At 38.4% G+C, this 15793-nt stretch overlaps 1 protein-coding gene across 1 annotated transcript in view; it reads left to right on the top strand.

Annotated features, from left to right (window-relative positions):
* The window catches only part of DNAJC1 (DnaJ heat shock protein family (Hsp40) member C1), a 249941-nt gene that overhangs the window by 187615 nt on the left and 46533 nt on the right, over nt 1–15793 (top strand). The window contains exon 9 of the mRNA XM_002820584.4: nt 13132–13251. Within this exon, the coding sequence (XP_002820630.3) occupies nt 13132–13251 (120 nt within the window). The remainder of the gene's footprint in view (nt 1–13131; nt 13252–15793) is intronic.

Genomic DNA, 15793 nt, shown 5'->3' with positions numbered 1-15793 from the left:
TCCTGCCTCAGCTTCCCAAGTAGCTGGGACTACAGATGCACGCCACGACGCCCAGCTACTTTTTGTATTTTTAGTAGAAATGGGGTTTCACCATGTTAGCCAGGGTGGTCTTGATCTCTTCACCTTGTGATCGCCCGCCTTGGCCTCCCAAAATGCTGGTATTAACAGGCATGAGCCACCACGCCTGGACCAAAACTTTTTTTAAACCAAACTTTTATTGCTTTTCATCAGGTCTTAAAGCTAGTGTCCGTTGTAAAGTCTTTCTATTAGTGTCATGTTAGTCCTTAAATACGATTTTGCTTTATCCCGAGTAGTATAATAGTGATGCATCTAACTTTGGTTTCCTTCAATTTACTCTTCTGCATTTTTCTAAAAACAAGGTTTCAGACAGTGAATTGTAATATAATCTTATGTAAGACTTTTTTCTACCTTTCAGTATTTAAAAAACAGCAGAAGATAAGTAAATAATGACTGCACAAAGATTTTCTAGCATGGATTTAGCAGTGCTTATTTTCAAACTAAATCATTTTGAATCTTTTTGAATAGTATAGCAAAAGTTGGGTCTTACTCATTTCTTTATTTATTGGGGAACCTGCCCCCGATAGTCACATAGGTTCTTTTCTATTTTTCCTAAGCGTCGGCCAGGTTGAGAAATAAAGGGACAGAGTACAAAGGAGAGAAATTTTAAAGCTGGGTGTCCGGGGGAGACATCACATGTCGGCAGTTTCCATGATGCCCCACAAGCCGCAAAACCAGCAAGTTTTTATTAGTGATTTTCAAAAGGGGAGGGAGTGTACGAATAGGGTGTGGGCCACAGAGCTCACGTGCTTCACAAGGTAATAGAATATCACAAGGCAAATGGACGCAGGGCGAGATCACAGGACCACAGGACCAAGGCGAAATTAAAATTGCTAATGAACTTTCGGCATGCACTGTCATTGATAACATCTTATCAGGAGACAGGGTTTGAGAGCAGACAACTGGTCTGACCAAAAATTTATTAGGCGGGAATTTCCTCGTCCTGATAAGCCTGGGAGCGCTATGGGAGACTGGGGCTTATTTCATCCCTACAGCTAGACCATAAAAGACAGCCACACCTAAGGGGGCCATTTTAGAGGCCCACGGGGACGCATTATCTTTCTCAGGGACGTTACTTGCTGAGAAAAAGAATTCAGTGATATTTCTCCCATTTGCTTTTGAAAGAAGAGAAATATGGCTCTGTTCCACCCGGCTCACCAGCGGTCAGAGTTTAAGGTTATCTCTCTTGTTCCCTGAACATTGCTGTTATCCTGTTCTTTTTTCAAGGTGCCCAGATTTCATATTGTTCAAACACACATGCTCTACAAACAATTTGTGCAGTTAACGCAATCATCACATGGTCCTGAAGTGACATACATCCTCCTCAGCTTACGAAAATGACGGGATTAAGAGATTAAAGTAAAGACAGGCATAGGAAATCACAAGGGTATTGATTGGGGAAGTGATAAGTGTCCATGAAATCTTCACAATTTATGTTCAGAGATTGCCATAAAGACAGGCGTAAGAAATTATAAAAGTATTAATTTGGGGAACTAATAAATGTCCATGAAATCTTCACAATCCACGTTCTTCTGCCATGGCTTCAGCCAGTCCCTCTGTTCGGGGTTCCTGACTTCCTGCAACGTTTATTCTTAAAGTTTTTTCCAGAATACATTTTTTTTCATTAAGAGCTTTGAATTTTAATTTGGCTCTTGTATGAACTTCCTAGGAGGTCTTAAGAAAATCATTACATCTTTTTTTGCTGGTTTCCTAACCTTAAAGTTGATGATAGTGTTATTGTTTCAGGAAGAGCAAGACAGAACATAACTTTTATAGAGCACTGGAAACATGAAGCTAAAAATAAAAAATGAGGGGAAAAAAATACAAGGACTGCAAGTCATGATAGGACTTTCTCATGTGGTCAGAGTGTTCAGTATTATATTTAAGGACAAAGATTTAAATAAATGTAAACATTTATGTGTAATTTAAAATAATTTTATTACAAAAAATGCTGTGATGAGCATCTTAAACAAACTTTAGCCTATCACCATGTTTTTCTTACAGGTAAGAAAAGTAGGTCCTGAAAGAAGGTCCTCAAACAGATATACACACAGTCTATTGATTTTTTTTTTTTTGAGACAGAGTCTCGCTTTCTTGCCCATGCTGGAGTGCAGTGGCGCGATCTCAGCTCACTGCAAGCTCTGCCTCCCGGGTTCACACCATTCTCCTGCCTCAGCCTCCTGAATAGCTGGGACTACAGGCATCCGCCACCATGCCTAGCTAATTTTTTTTTTGTATTTTTAGTAGAGACGGGGTTTCACTGTGTTAGCCAGGATGGTCTTGATCTCCTGACCTTGTGATCCACCCACCTCAGCCTCCCAAAGTGCTGGGATTACAGGCATGAGCCACTGTGCCCAGCCTTTTTTTTTTTTTTTTTTTTAAGTGACAGAGTCTCGGCTGGGCGCGGTGGCTTACACCTGTAATCCCAGCACTTTGGGAGGCCAAGGTGGGCGGATCATGAGGTGAGGAGATCGAGACCATCCTGGCTAACACGGTGAAACCCCGTCTCTACTAAAAATACAAAAAATTAGCTGGGCATGGTGGCTGGCGCCTGTAGTCCCAGCTACTTGGGAGCCTGAGGCAGGAGAATGGCGTGAACCCGGGAGGCGGAGCTTGCAGTGAGCCAAGATCGCACCACTGCACTCCAGCCAGGGCGACAGAGCGAGTCTCCGTCTCAAAAAAAAAAAAAGAAGCAGAGTCTCTCTATGCTGCCCAGGCTGATCTTGAGCTCCTGTGCTCAAGTGAATCTCTTGCCGTGGCCTGCCAAAGTGCTGGGATCACAGGTATGAGCCACTGCACCCAGCTGGTCAATTGATTTTTGACAGTAGTGTCAAGGCAATCCAAAAGGAAAAAGGATAGTCATTCCTTTCTTTCTAGAAGTCTTGCTCTGTCGGCCAGGCTAGAGCGCAGTGGCACAATCTTGGCTCACTACAACCTCCTCCTCTTTGGTTCCAGCGATTCTCCTGCCTCAGCCACCCAAGTAGCTGGGATTACAGGCTCACGTCTGCCTAATTTTTGTGTTTTCAGTAGAAACAGGGTTTTACTATGTTGGCCAGGCTGGTCTCACACTCCTGACCTCAGGTGATCCGCCCGCCTCAGCCCCACAAAGTGCTGGGATTACAGGCGCCTATCTAGGATAGGGTATTGGAACAACTGGATATCCATATAATAGAAAATGAACCTTGAAGGCTGGGCATGGTGTCTCATGCCTGTAATCCCAGCACTTTGGGAGGCCAATGCAGGCGGATCACTTGAGGTCAGGAGTTCGAGACCAGCCTGGCCAACATGGTGAAACCCCATCTCTACTAAAAATATAAAAATTAGCCAGACATGGTGGCGGGCCTGTGATCCCAGCTACTCAGGAGGCTGAGGCAGGAGAATCGCTTGAACCTGGGAGGCAGAGGTTGCAGTGCGCCAAGTTCACACCACTGCCCTCCAGCCTGTGCAACAGAGGGAAACTCCGTCTCAAAAAAAAAAGAAAGTGAACCTTGACCTCTGCCTCATCCTTGAGATAGGCAAAGATTTCTTAGGATACTCTAATCACTAACCATAAAAAAATAGAGAAATAGATACATTGAACTTTATGAAAATGAAAAGCTTCTGCTCTTCAAAAAGACACCATTAAGGAAATGAAAAGGCATATATTGCCAACAATTGTGAAGAATTTGTTTCATGCTATTTATGGACTAAGCCTTCCACAGTTTCATAGATACTGCTGGTAGAAAACTTAAAACTCCTGGGTCAGAGATAGAGGACAGTTTATTACTGATAGCAATAGCAGTTACCAGAATATCAGTATGTTTGTGCCAGCTCCCCAAACCTCAGGTGTAACAGGATGCATTAGCGATTGTACAGATTCCACCTTGGCCCACAAGGAGGACATCTATTGTAGTTTGATCATCAAGAACAACCCCGGGCAGAGAGTTCAGGCTTACCTGAATGACTTCTACTACCATGGTAGGGTGGTGTCATGGATCAGTTCAAATAGTCAGGGAGCTATAGTGGCTCCATGCCATTAAACAAGGCTTAACATTGTTTTTAGTTCTGAGCAGCACAGTACTGTGGCTTGTGGCTTAATGTTTTGGCTACCCATGGTTTATATGAGATGGCAAGAAGGTCCTCATGTCTGACACCATCTGTATCAATCTTGAGAGCTCTTTGACACAGTGCCCTAGCCACAGTGCTTTCTAGCTGAGGTCGTGGAGTTTGCCCCTCTGCCTGACTCAAGCTAGCAGTGTGACCTTTGGTGAGTCTACCTTAATCCAGAGCATCTGCTTTCCCATTACTAAGATAAAATCTCTTAAATCCTCCTAAATTTCAACATAAGGGCTAGGGGAGTTTTCCAGAGTGGCAGGGCTGACCGCATAGATTTACGTAAACTTCTTTGAGTTACTTTCTCATTTTCCATGAGGTTACTTTTGTTCCACTTTCACTGGATTTAGCATTCTATTAATAAATCCAGTCCAGGGCAATAAGAGCCTGAATACTCTTCAAGTCGTTGTCCTTGGTTTCCTGTAATACAAGAGTGTGTCTTTCTCTGTGAGATCTCCCTGAAAGGATGAAAGCACCCAGGGCCCACTTTGAGACATTTTGCTGTCATTTCCAAATGGATTTAAGGTTAGCATAATAGACTACAGAAGAGGTTGAACTGTAAGACAACCCACCTGATCCCATTCTTCCTTAAGAAGCATTACACACCCTGCCCTCTTGTCTCCCAAGTGAACCAGCCATTGTTCTAATGATTGGCCTGGTTTGTGCTCATGAATTTCTCTTTTCGTGCTCATTATGAGTGTGTATCTCTAATTGTTTTCTGAAAGGGTGTAGACTTTATGGCTACACAAAATGAATCTTAGTACTGTTACTTTGTACTTAGTACTTGTTACAGTGGTACAGACAGACCTGAGGCGGACCAAGCAGGATGGCAAGGAAGTCCCCCAACCTGGAAGAGATTTAGGAGCAATAAGGATGCCTTTATAGCAGCTGTGTTTGAACCTATTTCCTGGTATTCAGCATGCAGCCACTTCCACAATTCTTCCTTATTAATAGGCAGTAAAAGGAAGTGACGTTTACTGCCCAACCGACAATATAACTTAATTAACATGTTCACTGTAGGTGCTCAGGAACTTGTGCAAATCTCTACAAGGCCCTCATTCAGAAAGAGGAAGAGTCTCTGTGAGAATCCCATCCTCATTACCAAAACTGTCAAAAACTGTAAAGAGTTTGAGATTTTACCTTACTTGTGAGCAAATAAGGTAGCCTGCTACAGTTTCATGAATGCTGGTAGAAGACATGAGACTCCTGGGTCAGAGACAAAGGGCAATTTATTACTCACAGCAGCAGCAGTAGCTGGAGTATCAGCATTTTTTTGCTTTTTCTCTGAGCTTAGTTCCCACAGAGTAAGAGGGCCAACTGACTCCTAAACAACCAGTGTGGTGTATTACAGATGAGGAATCCTGAACTTAAGTAACTCAAATTTTTTACAACAGACAGTAAACATGGCTACCCATTCCTCTGGGGAGGCAATGTCTTCACTGTACTGGACAATAAGAATGTTTGCCCTGGCTGGGCGCAGTGGCTCACGCCTGTAATCCCAGCACTTTGGGAGGCTGAGGCGGGTGGTCAGGAGATCGAGACCATCCTGGCTAACACGGTGAAACCCTGTCTCTACTGAAAATACAAAAAAATTAGCTGGGCGTGATGGCGGGCACCTGTAGTCCCAGCTACTTGGGAGGCTGAGGCAGGAGAATGGTATGAACCCGGGAGGCAGAGCTTGCAGTGAGCCGAAGTCGCGCCACTGCACTCCACACTGCAGCCTGGGCGACAGAGTGAGACTCCGTCTCAAAAAAAAAAAAAAAAAAAGACTGTTTGCCCTTTGACCTTGAGGGAGACACTGTCTCTTCCTATTACTGCCTATCCATTGGGCTGCTTGAGTGGCCTCGCTGTTTGGCAGTGGGCTTCCCCTAGAGACAAGTAACCCGAGAAAGAGCAAGGCAGAAGCTGTATATATATATATATATATATATATTTTATATATATATGTGTGTGTGTGGGTGTATATATATGTATATGTGTATATATATATGTGTGTGTGTATATATACCTTTTATCATTTATCCTTGGAAAACACACCCTATCCCTTCCACAGTATCCTATTGGTTTTACACGTCAGCCCTAGCCACTGTGGAAGGAGACTACACAAGGGCATTAATACTAGGAAGTGGGAATCACTGAGGAACACTTTGGAGGCTGACTTGTTATCACAATGGCTGTATAGTTAACACCATAGTTTGCTGAGTAAAGAGTATATGGGAACTCTGTACTATTTTCTAAAACTTTCTATAAACCTAAAGCTATTTCAAAGGAAAAGTTAAAGAATTTTAAATGAAAATATAAGGTCCAGGAGTGGTGGCTCATGTCTGTAATACCACACTTTTGGAGGCCAAGGTGGGAGGATCACTTGAGCCCAGGATTTCGAGGCTGCAGTGAGCCATATTGTGCCACTACGCTCCAGCCTGGGCAACAGAGCAAGGCTCTGTCTCTAAAAAAGGAAAAAATCTATTAAAAAAGAAAATATAGATTATAGACCAGAAGAAAATATTTGGTAATACTTATATCTGACAAAGATCTAGTATCTACAAAATATAAAAAAGTCTTAAAACTAATAAGAAGACAACCAATTAACAAATGGTCAAAAGACATGAACACGTACTTCAAGAAAGCATTCACTTGGCCAATAAGCACATGAGAAGATATTCAAGATCATTTGTCTGGCTGGGCGCAGTGGCTTACGCCTGTAATCCCAGCACTTTGGGTCACAAGGTCAGGAGTTCAAGACCAGCCTGGTCAACATGGTGAAACCCCGTCTCTACTAAAAATACAAAAATTAGCTGGGCTTGGTAGCAGGCACCTGTAATCCCAGCTACTCGGGAGGCTGAGGCAGGAGACTTGTTTGAATTTGGGAGGTGGAGGTTGCAGTGAGCCAAGATTGCACCATTGCACTCCAGCCTGGGCAATAGGGTGAGACTCCATCTCAAATAAAAAAAAAAACAAAAAAAAAATCATTTGTCATCTGGGAAATGCAAATTATTACCACAGTAAGATATATTTCAGTCCCACCAGAATGGTCAAAATTAAAACAACTGACCATGTCAAGTGTTGGTAAGGATGTGGAACAACAAGAATGCTCATCCATTGCTGGGTAGACTGTAAAATAACACCTCTTTGGAAAAATACTCCTGTAGTTTCTTACGAAGTTAGACGTACGCTTTCCCTATGACCTTAGCAATTCCACCCCTCTGTATTTATATGTGAGAAATTAAAACATGACCACTAAGAGAGTTTTACAGAATATCCATAGCAGCTCTATTCATTCATAAGCTAGCCTTATGAATGAAAGCTAGCAGCAACCCAAATATCCATTAATAGGAGAATGAATAGACAGATTGGGATACAGATCTTTCTTCTGATATGTGTTAAGAATATTTGCTGCTAGTTTGTGGTCTTCCTTTTCATTTTTAAAAATAGTTTCTTTAAAAGACTAAAAGTTTAATTTTGGCAAAATCCAAATATTTGTGGTTTTACCATTTCAAGTCATTACTTGCATACAACTCTCACACTAATAGAAGACTGCTAAATCCTCTGCAGTTAAGGAGTCTGTGGGAGACACGCAGGGTTGTCAGTTGTTTTGCAATTTGGACAGATTCCAGAACCTTTGGTTAAAAGGGTCCCCATTCAAGGTGAGTCGTTTTGCAAGTAACAACATATATGGGCTTAATACAATTTGTAATGAGAAGTGTATTTCCTCCAGAACCCAAAAGAGCCTAAAAGAAACGGTGGGTGCTATGAGAGTCAATAGCTGTTTCTTGACAGTGTCATGGATGGAGTTGCCTTCAGTTTACCCAATAATGTTCAGAAATACAACCAAGGCCTTGCTCTGTGTGTAAGGCAGTGGGTCACCCTGTGAGCTCCTTTCATTTGTATGTCCCAACTGAGTGTATCAAAGGAATCTCTTCAGTGGAGGAGGTCATCAGTGTGATGTCATACCTGCATTCCTGGGGAAAGTAGGGTGCAGTTTCAATCTTGCCCTCGAAGATTGTGTGTTACAGTGAGGCTGTTTAAAGTACCCCGTGGTAGCTGGGTAAAACTGTATTGGGTCCCTTTGGAGGCAAACTGCAGTCAGGAGTGTTGAAATAGGCACTGAACAAAACATATTCACCAAATCTATAATACCAAAATATTTACCAGTTGCTGGTTAGATGAAGTCAGTAATTTCAGTTATATTGGGTATGGGTCCATAGTGAAGTCCACAGCATTGAGGTTGAAGTAATCCACCAGGAGGCACCACACATTCCTCCCAAGTGTAAAAGCTGGTCAAATTGGGCTGTTAAATGGACAGGCAGTGGGGATAATCACCCCTTTTCTAAATAGGTCTTGTATAGTGGGTTTTAATCATTAAAGGCCCTGTTTTAATTTACATTTGGCTATATTAACTGTTTTAATGGGGAAGCAGTATGCCCATGGGGTAGCAGTACGCCCATGGGGTCCGTTTTAAAAAGGCAATTTCTTAGTGCCAGAGTCTTAAAATTAATTCATGACTCATTGGGTCAGAGAGTCCATGACCACTATGGGATATTTTAGAACAATGGGTGTGATGACCATGGGGAATTAAGGCAAGACAGAATTCCTGTGGTTAGGGTGAGGCATACATACTTGTCCTTTATATTATGTTCAATAACTCCCCTAAGATTATAGGGGGACCGTTGTTTAAATTTAGGGGGATCCCCAATATTGATTAAGGACACAAAGCTTTGCCAGTTGGTATATTTCAGTAGATGTTAATTCACAGCCAGTGTCATAGAGGGACAAAAGCCAATTCCTGCCCTTTTATCTACGTATTGTATAAATTCAGTGAATTTTGAAAAACCAGTTGGGCCAAATTGTGGACTTCTGTTTTAGTTTTTTGTTTTTTTGTGTCCTGCCTATTCTGAACGGAATTGTGTGCCCCCAAATTCACATGTTGAAGCCCTAACTCCCAATGTGACTGTATTTAAAGCCAGGGCCTGTAAGGAGATAATTAAGGCTAATGAAGTTGGAAGGGTGGGGCCCTAAATCGATAGTATTGGTATTCTTAAAAGAAGAGGAAGAGAGACAACAGACTCCCCCATTCCCCCCACCACGCCACACACACACACACACACACACACACACACACACACACACACGAAAGGGCATGTGAAGACTGAGCAAGAAGGCAGCCAACTGCAAGTCAGGAAGATAGTCCTCAAAAAAGAATTTCTCTTCCTAAGAGTAAAAAGACATTTGAGGTCATTTAGTTTTTAATTTTGTTGTTGTTTTTATACCATGTATTTATATATATTTGTCAAGGGCACGCCTCCATTTTTAAATAGGAAAGGAAAATTGTATAGCTGAAAACTATGCACTAAATTAAATGCACTAAAAGTGTTTATAGAACTTAAGCCGGTAAGAGATAGATTATTAGACATCCAATCTCATCCCATCCCATCTAATACATATTAGATATATACATCTAATATGTGTATATATATCTAATAATGTGTTATGTATGCCTAATGTGTTATGTATAGCTAATAATGTGTTATATTATTATGTATAATAATGTGTTATATATTAACTGGGTGATGCTATGTAAGAATGTTATTTTCTTGGATAAAATTTCTGAGAATTTATGAGTTGAGCTGAATCTACTAAAAATAGTTGAATCCAAAATTTTAGCTTCTTTATTTATATAAATAATTATTATTAATAGGTAATTTCAGTAGAAGTATTGCTCATTAGAGAGTTTCAGTATCTATTTATTAGAAATGAGCCTTTTGTCATTAAAGTATAAAAATACAATAAATAAGTACATTAAAAAATTTTTTTAATTTGGCCATAATTTTTAGTGCCAAATAAATTATATGATGATTTCTAATTAACATTTTATAGTCCAAAGCTGTGAGAGGAAAAGTACATATAGATTACTTTAAAAATACAGCCCTACCCCAAGAATATAGAGGATTTTCAGAGACACCAAATCTTTGAACATAGTGGGTTTTATGGCAAAAATCCATCCCAAAGGGACATGATTTGGGAATATAATTTAAGTTTTCATATCAGTTCTTACTTTGGTTGCTATATTTTGAGGTCATCACATTAACATATTGAACAATTTGAAAACTTTTTATTTTGTATTCAGTATGGAGATTTATTCCCATAATGGGCTTTTCTGATGCAAAATTGGAATGCTTGTGTAGTCACAACAGCTGTCTCCACACCATGTGGTATCTTCCATTACTTTACTGTAGAAATGAATATTTGGCCCGGTGTTTCGATAAGATTGGACACACATGGTTTTAAGTGGCAAAGCAGTATGCTTATGCATTCATTTGACTTTCACAGCTACAGTTGGCTCCAGATTAGAACAGGGAGAATACATTCACACCATGGCCACCCTCATGGCTGCTGTAGTAGCTGGATCACAGGAGGCTCTGTTGCTTCTAAAGACACAACTAACTATTGCCGAGGAATTACACATTCACCAAAGTGCCTTACAGCTGTAGGAGGGAGAATAATGCATTGCTAAAAGGGTTCTCTCAGATTTCAGATTATGGCCCTAGTCACTATCGAGCCTCTTTAAAAATATCAATAATAAAAATTATGGCCATAAAATAACTATGAAACTTAAGACTGTCATAGCAGTAGGTGATTTTTCAGGAATTCAATCCAAATACTTTATATAAAATGTTTATTTTTTAGAAAAGTACTATACTTTTACACTCTCATTAATCTAATTAAAATCAGATTTGTTTTTAATGCCAGTGTTTATGTATGCAGCGTATTTGGGAAGCCGATCTGTTAAAAATAGAAAGTATTTTAAAGCCTTAGTTTACTACCTGAAACAATGATTTATATTTTAGACATTGTAGACAATTTTTTTGCTCCAGAAATGTTAAAATAACATAGAAATTAGGTAATTTGATTTAGTGTGATTTTGTACATACTATATGGTTTGATCAGTATATATCTTTATGCAGTGATCAACTTCAAGCTCTTCATGACATGATCTTTTACTGTAAGCTTATTTAAATTCTGCCTAAAACTTAAGTCTTTTGCATTTCTGAAACTGATTGTTCTACTTATTAAAGCTTTTTAGCAATAAAACTATGATTTCCTTGAAAATCCAATTATATTTCTCTAAATAGTAGCTGAATAAGAATAATACTTTTTTCCTTAAATAAAGACAAGGAGAAAGAAAGAAAAAACCCTCCGTGTAAATTTTTAAGTCATCTGATATGAAGAATTGGATTTCTGATATTCATTAAATATCAAAGAAATTCCGACCAGACCCAATGTGGGCTACCTTTTTATATAAGTGAATTTATGCATGTATTGTAGAGGCTGTACTGATGAATATGTTTGAGGCTTTCAGCTCTTAGTGGATACAAAATAGAATGATTGATAAAATCCTCCCTACTATTGGCTATTATTTACTGACTCTTAAGTGGCAGGTTGTATTTATGCCAATTTATCTGCTTCAGGGAACATTCTTGATAGCAGAACAAAGTGAATAAAAGTAGTTTGCTTTGCAAATGAATGCAAATGGGAGAGCCTTTCGGAAAGCCCTTTAACAGGGGCAATGCACTTTGATTATGAGTGAAGCTGCCATTTGGACATGGTGAAAAGAGCACGCTTGAACCATTGATTGGGGGAGACAGTAAAAAGTCAGGAAGGGCCCCGTTAAGCTTGCAGTGAGGCAGGCGGATGTCAGTGTGGTTAGAGCACAGTGGGAGAATGACAGGCAGGATTAGTGTCAGGGAGAAGCTTTGCTGTAGCTGTGGAGATAGTCCCTGGGGTCACTCACCTCTGACTGTTGTTCTGTGCTGATGGTTCTGTAATGCAAACTGCCTGATGTATGCCTGTTCATTATCGGAAATGGTGATTAGAAAAGGTATTTGCCTCAAAGGTTTCCTTCTTTCCCTCTTTCTTTTTCTTTCATTCTTTCATTTTAATTAAAGGAAAATAAGGTAGGCTTCCTCAGTCTCTATGCTGGCTACTGGAGTATTGTTTAATACCAGAGTGCTTTATTGCCTCTGGTGGGGAATGGTTCAGTACTAAAATGTAATGTGAAATAATTGTAACATGGTTATTTGTCGTTTGATAATAATTTATTTCGTTGTGCTCACTTTGGGGTTTGACTACTGCTAGTGCTGAGTAAAATGCAGAGAATATGTTTGCTGTTAGTATTTTTGCATATGCGTGTTTATAATCGCTAAGGTATTTTTAAATTTAGTTTAATCATTTGGTCAAAGCTAAAAGTTGACCAAAATGAAATCGTCAAAATGAAATGAAATACTGCTTTACATGGACTTGATGGTTTGAGTCTTGGCCACAGGAGTTTCTAATTTTATTTCTGTTCCGAAGTTTAAAAAAAAAAAAAAAATAGTGACATTTGACAAGCTAAACTTCTCGAAAAAATAATATTTTAAAATTGAATATCGTTTTACATAGAATGATCAAAAAGTGTCATTGCAGTTCTGATTTCAGACCAGTATATTTACTTGTTCACATTTCATTTATACTTGTAAGTTTTTTAATTTTTTTGCTTTCTTTAAAGTGTGTGTTAAAAAAAGAGAGCCCTTTAATAGTAACTTTATGTGAGGCATTTCTGAGCAGCACTGCATTTTATAGCAAGGATGCATTTCATAAGCTTTGAGAATGGTTTCTCATTTTAATTCAGAACCGAATGGTCTTTTTTAAAAAATGTCTACAAAACCTGATTTTGCAATATTTATGCTTTCTTAGTATACATAGGAAAATGAAACAGGCTTCTAGAGCTTTGCATTCCAGTGTTAAATGTGCAGCTCAAATCTTTATTGAAACTATTAGATACAATTTAGTATTGTTTTTTACAGAAAGCATATTGCCAATAATTTGCTTCACTGCAATTATCTCCCAATAATCTTTTTTTATTCTTCCAATTATCTTTTTATTTTCTCCCAGTTATCTTTTTTTATTTTCTTTAATGTTTTGCAGGCACCTGAATGGACAGAAGAGGACCTCAGCCAGCTGACAAGAAGTATGGTTAAGTTCCCAGGAGGGACTCCAGGTCGATGGGAAAAGATTGCCCACGAATTGGGTCGATCTGTGACAGATGTGAGTTCACTGAGATTTGCATTGTATAGAGAAAGAAACCAGAACAAGTCAGCTATGTAGAAGGCAGGCATAGATGGGTTCCACAGTATCTTTGGGGAGGGGATACAACAATCCTTTTAGGACCTGAAAGTGAACCATTAATGAAATAAGTGAGAAGCAGATGTGAGCCAGTCCCCTGGTCCACAGTTAACAGCTGTGTGAGGAATTCTAGTGTTTAGACACTTAAGCTACTGTAACCTAATCAAAGGAAAACAATGCCAGTTTTTATGTTTATAGTGACCCCTTTAACTGTGGAAAAAATAGTTCTCAAAATGATCAGAATTAGGAAGGTTGTATTTCAGCTGGATCTTTTTAACATTGAAGTACAGATTGCAATTGCTATTTAGACAGGTGGTTTGGATTAATTAAATGAGCAATATTCCCATAATGCAAATGGTGTTGGCCTTTTTGTTTCAAGGATGATAGCAACAGTTCGTTTGATAAGTAGTTTAACCAGAAGAAAGTGTGTGTGTGTGTGTGTGTGTGTGTGTGTGTGTGTGTGTCCATACCTAACATTTAAAAGATAAATTACTTACTTGGAAACGTTTTGACTTAATGCTTTAGCTGCTTTTATTGAGGAAATTTAGAGCAGAAAATTTTTTAGAAAGAACCTAGCACAGTGCCTGATGTGTAATATACTAAATACACAGTAAATGTTTAATTGAAATTGAGAAAAAATATTATTTTTATCAAATTGATATTTTCATAAGCGATAGTAAATATGCTTTACTAAATTTACTTTAAATAAATCCTATAGATCCAAAAATACTTAGAGGGTTACTGAAAGCAAAGATTTAAATTTCCCCTTCCATTCTGTTAGTATACCTTTAGGCCTTTTTTGGTACTGACAGTTTTTTAAAACCTGCAAAATGATTACTAAGCATGGCTACCAAAAGAAGCTTACAAATGCTGTAAGTTACTTTCAATAATAAACTTCCACTTTTTAGTTTAGAAAGAAACTTACAGAAATTATTACGGTTGCGCATCTCTAATCCATCACGTTGGCGCTCAAGTTGCAGATTTTTGAGCAATTTCAGACTTTTGGATTAGGTATACTTGACCTATACTGTCAAGTTTTGTATTGTTTTGTTTTGTTTTTGCAATGGACCTGCTTTGAGAATTTTAAATTATATATATGAATATTGTTACTACTGTATAGGTCATTTAAAAGACTACAATCTGAATTTTTATAAGACGTTTAGCAATATTTTTGCTTCATAGTTGAAGTTTGATCATAGGGGAAAATAGCTGAAGTATTTTGTAACTTCTTTTTTTTTTTTTTTTTTTTTGCTGTGTTTCATGAGGAGACTAGTTATCTTGAGTTACTAGAAAAGAACCATAAGGATAACTTTCCTTCAGCTAAACATGTTACTGGATGGTGTGTTTTATTATCTCGGTTTTAAGGTTGTTTGTAAAAGATAGGTTAATAATGACATATCAGTAAATATCTGACCAAATTAAAGACATTACATGGTTTTTGATGTTTTAAGTACTATGACCTTCTAATTACATAGCTGCTATTAATACAGTGATTATCAAAAGAAACTAAAATAATTTTTTAAAGTTATAAAACATTGGTTTAAAAAGTCCCTAAACTTTTAGTTCAATTGCTTAATGAAAAATAATAGTAATACTAACGTATTATCTCCTTTGAAGACCACACCACGTGTAACTTTTAAGATAATATTTCTGTAAGGCTCTACATTTGATGCTAAAGGCAGATAGGAAACTGAGTAAAGCAATATTTTAATTTGTTGTCATTAAAACCTGGTAAATTTTTATTTGTATTTTTAAGAGCAGAAAGATGAAAATTTTTAAAATGCCAAGAATACACAGGATATAACCAGCAGAGCCTCATAGATCCTAGTATATGCTTAATTTACTAGACTAGTCTTGGTGCAGTCAAAAGCATCTTTTTAAACTTTTGCAAATTCATCCCATATGTCTCCTTTTTTTCCTCCTTAGACTTACTCAAGGCAGAATGATTCCATGTCTGCAATAGATATTTTTTCCCTTTATCATGGAAGTGGAAAACCTGACATTGTAAAGTGATTTTTTTTATTTTTGGGGTTTTTTTTTTTGGCCAAGTATTAGTTCTGTTTTCATAATAACAAAGGTACCTTGGAAATAAATATGTAATAAATCTAAGCTTTTGTTGTACAAAAAAATGCCATTATAACTTTTCTTCTATGTCAATATATATATAGACCCACACTGCATTTTCATTCTGTAAGCATCATCTCCATGGCTGGACTATTCATTTCCATAACTCTCCTGTCCCCCAACACATGCGCATGTCCACACACACACACACACACACACACACACACAAAATCACTCTGTAAAAGAGAACAGGTGTCTGTAGACTCATTAAGTAACTCACAGGGATGACTTGTAAATTACATTGAAACAGCTGAAATGGTTCAGCTAGTATTGTTTCTCCAGTATAATGTTTAAGTGAAAGTTAACTACACTTTAAAAAGACCGCTTGTGCCTTTTTTTG

The sequence above is a fragment of the Pongo abelii genome, chromosome 8, assembly GCF_028885655.2.
Source record: "Pongo abelii isolate AG06213 chromosome 8, NHGRI_mPonAbe1-v2.0_pri, whole genome shotgun sequence".
Classification (NCBI taxonomy): Eukaryota; Metazoa; Chordata; class Mammalia; order Primates; family Hominidae; genus Pongo; species Pongo abelii.
Note: the sequence above shows the minus strand (reverse complement) of the source record. Positions and strands in the feature narration are given on the sequence as shown.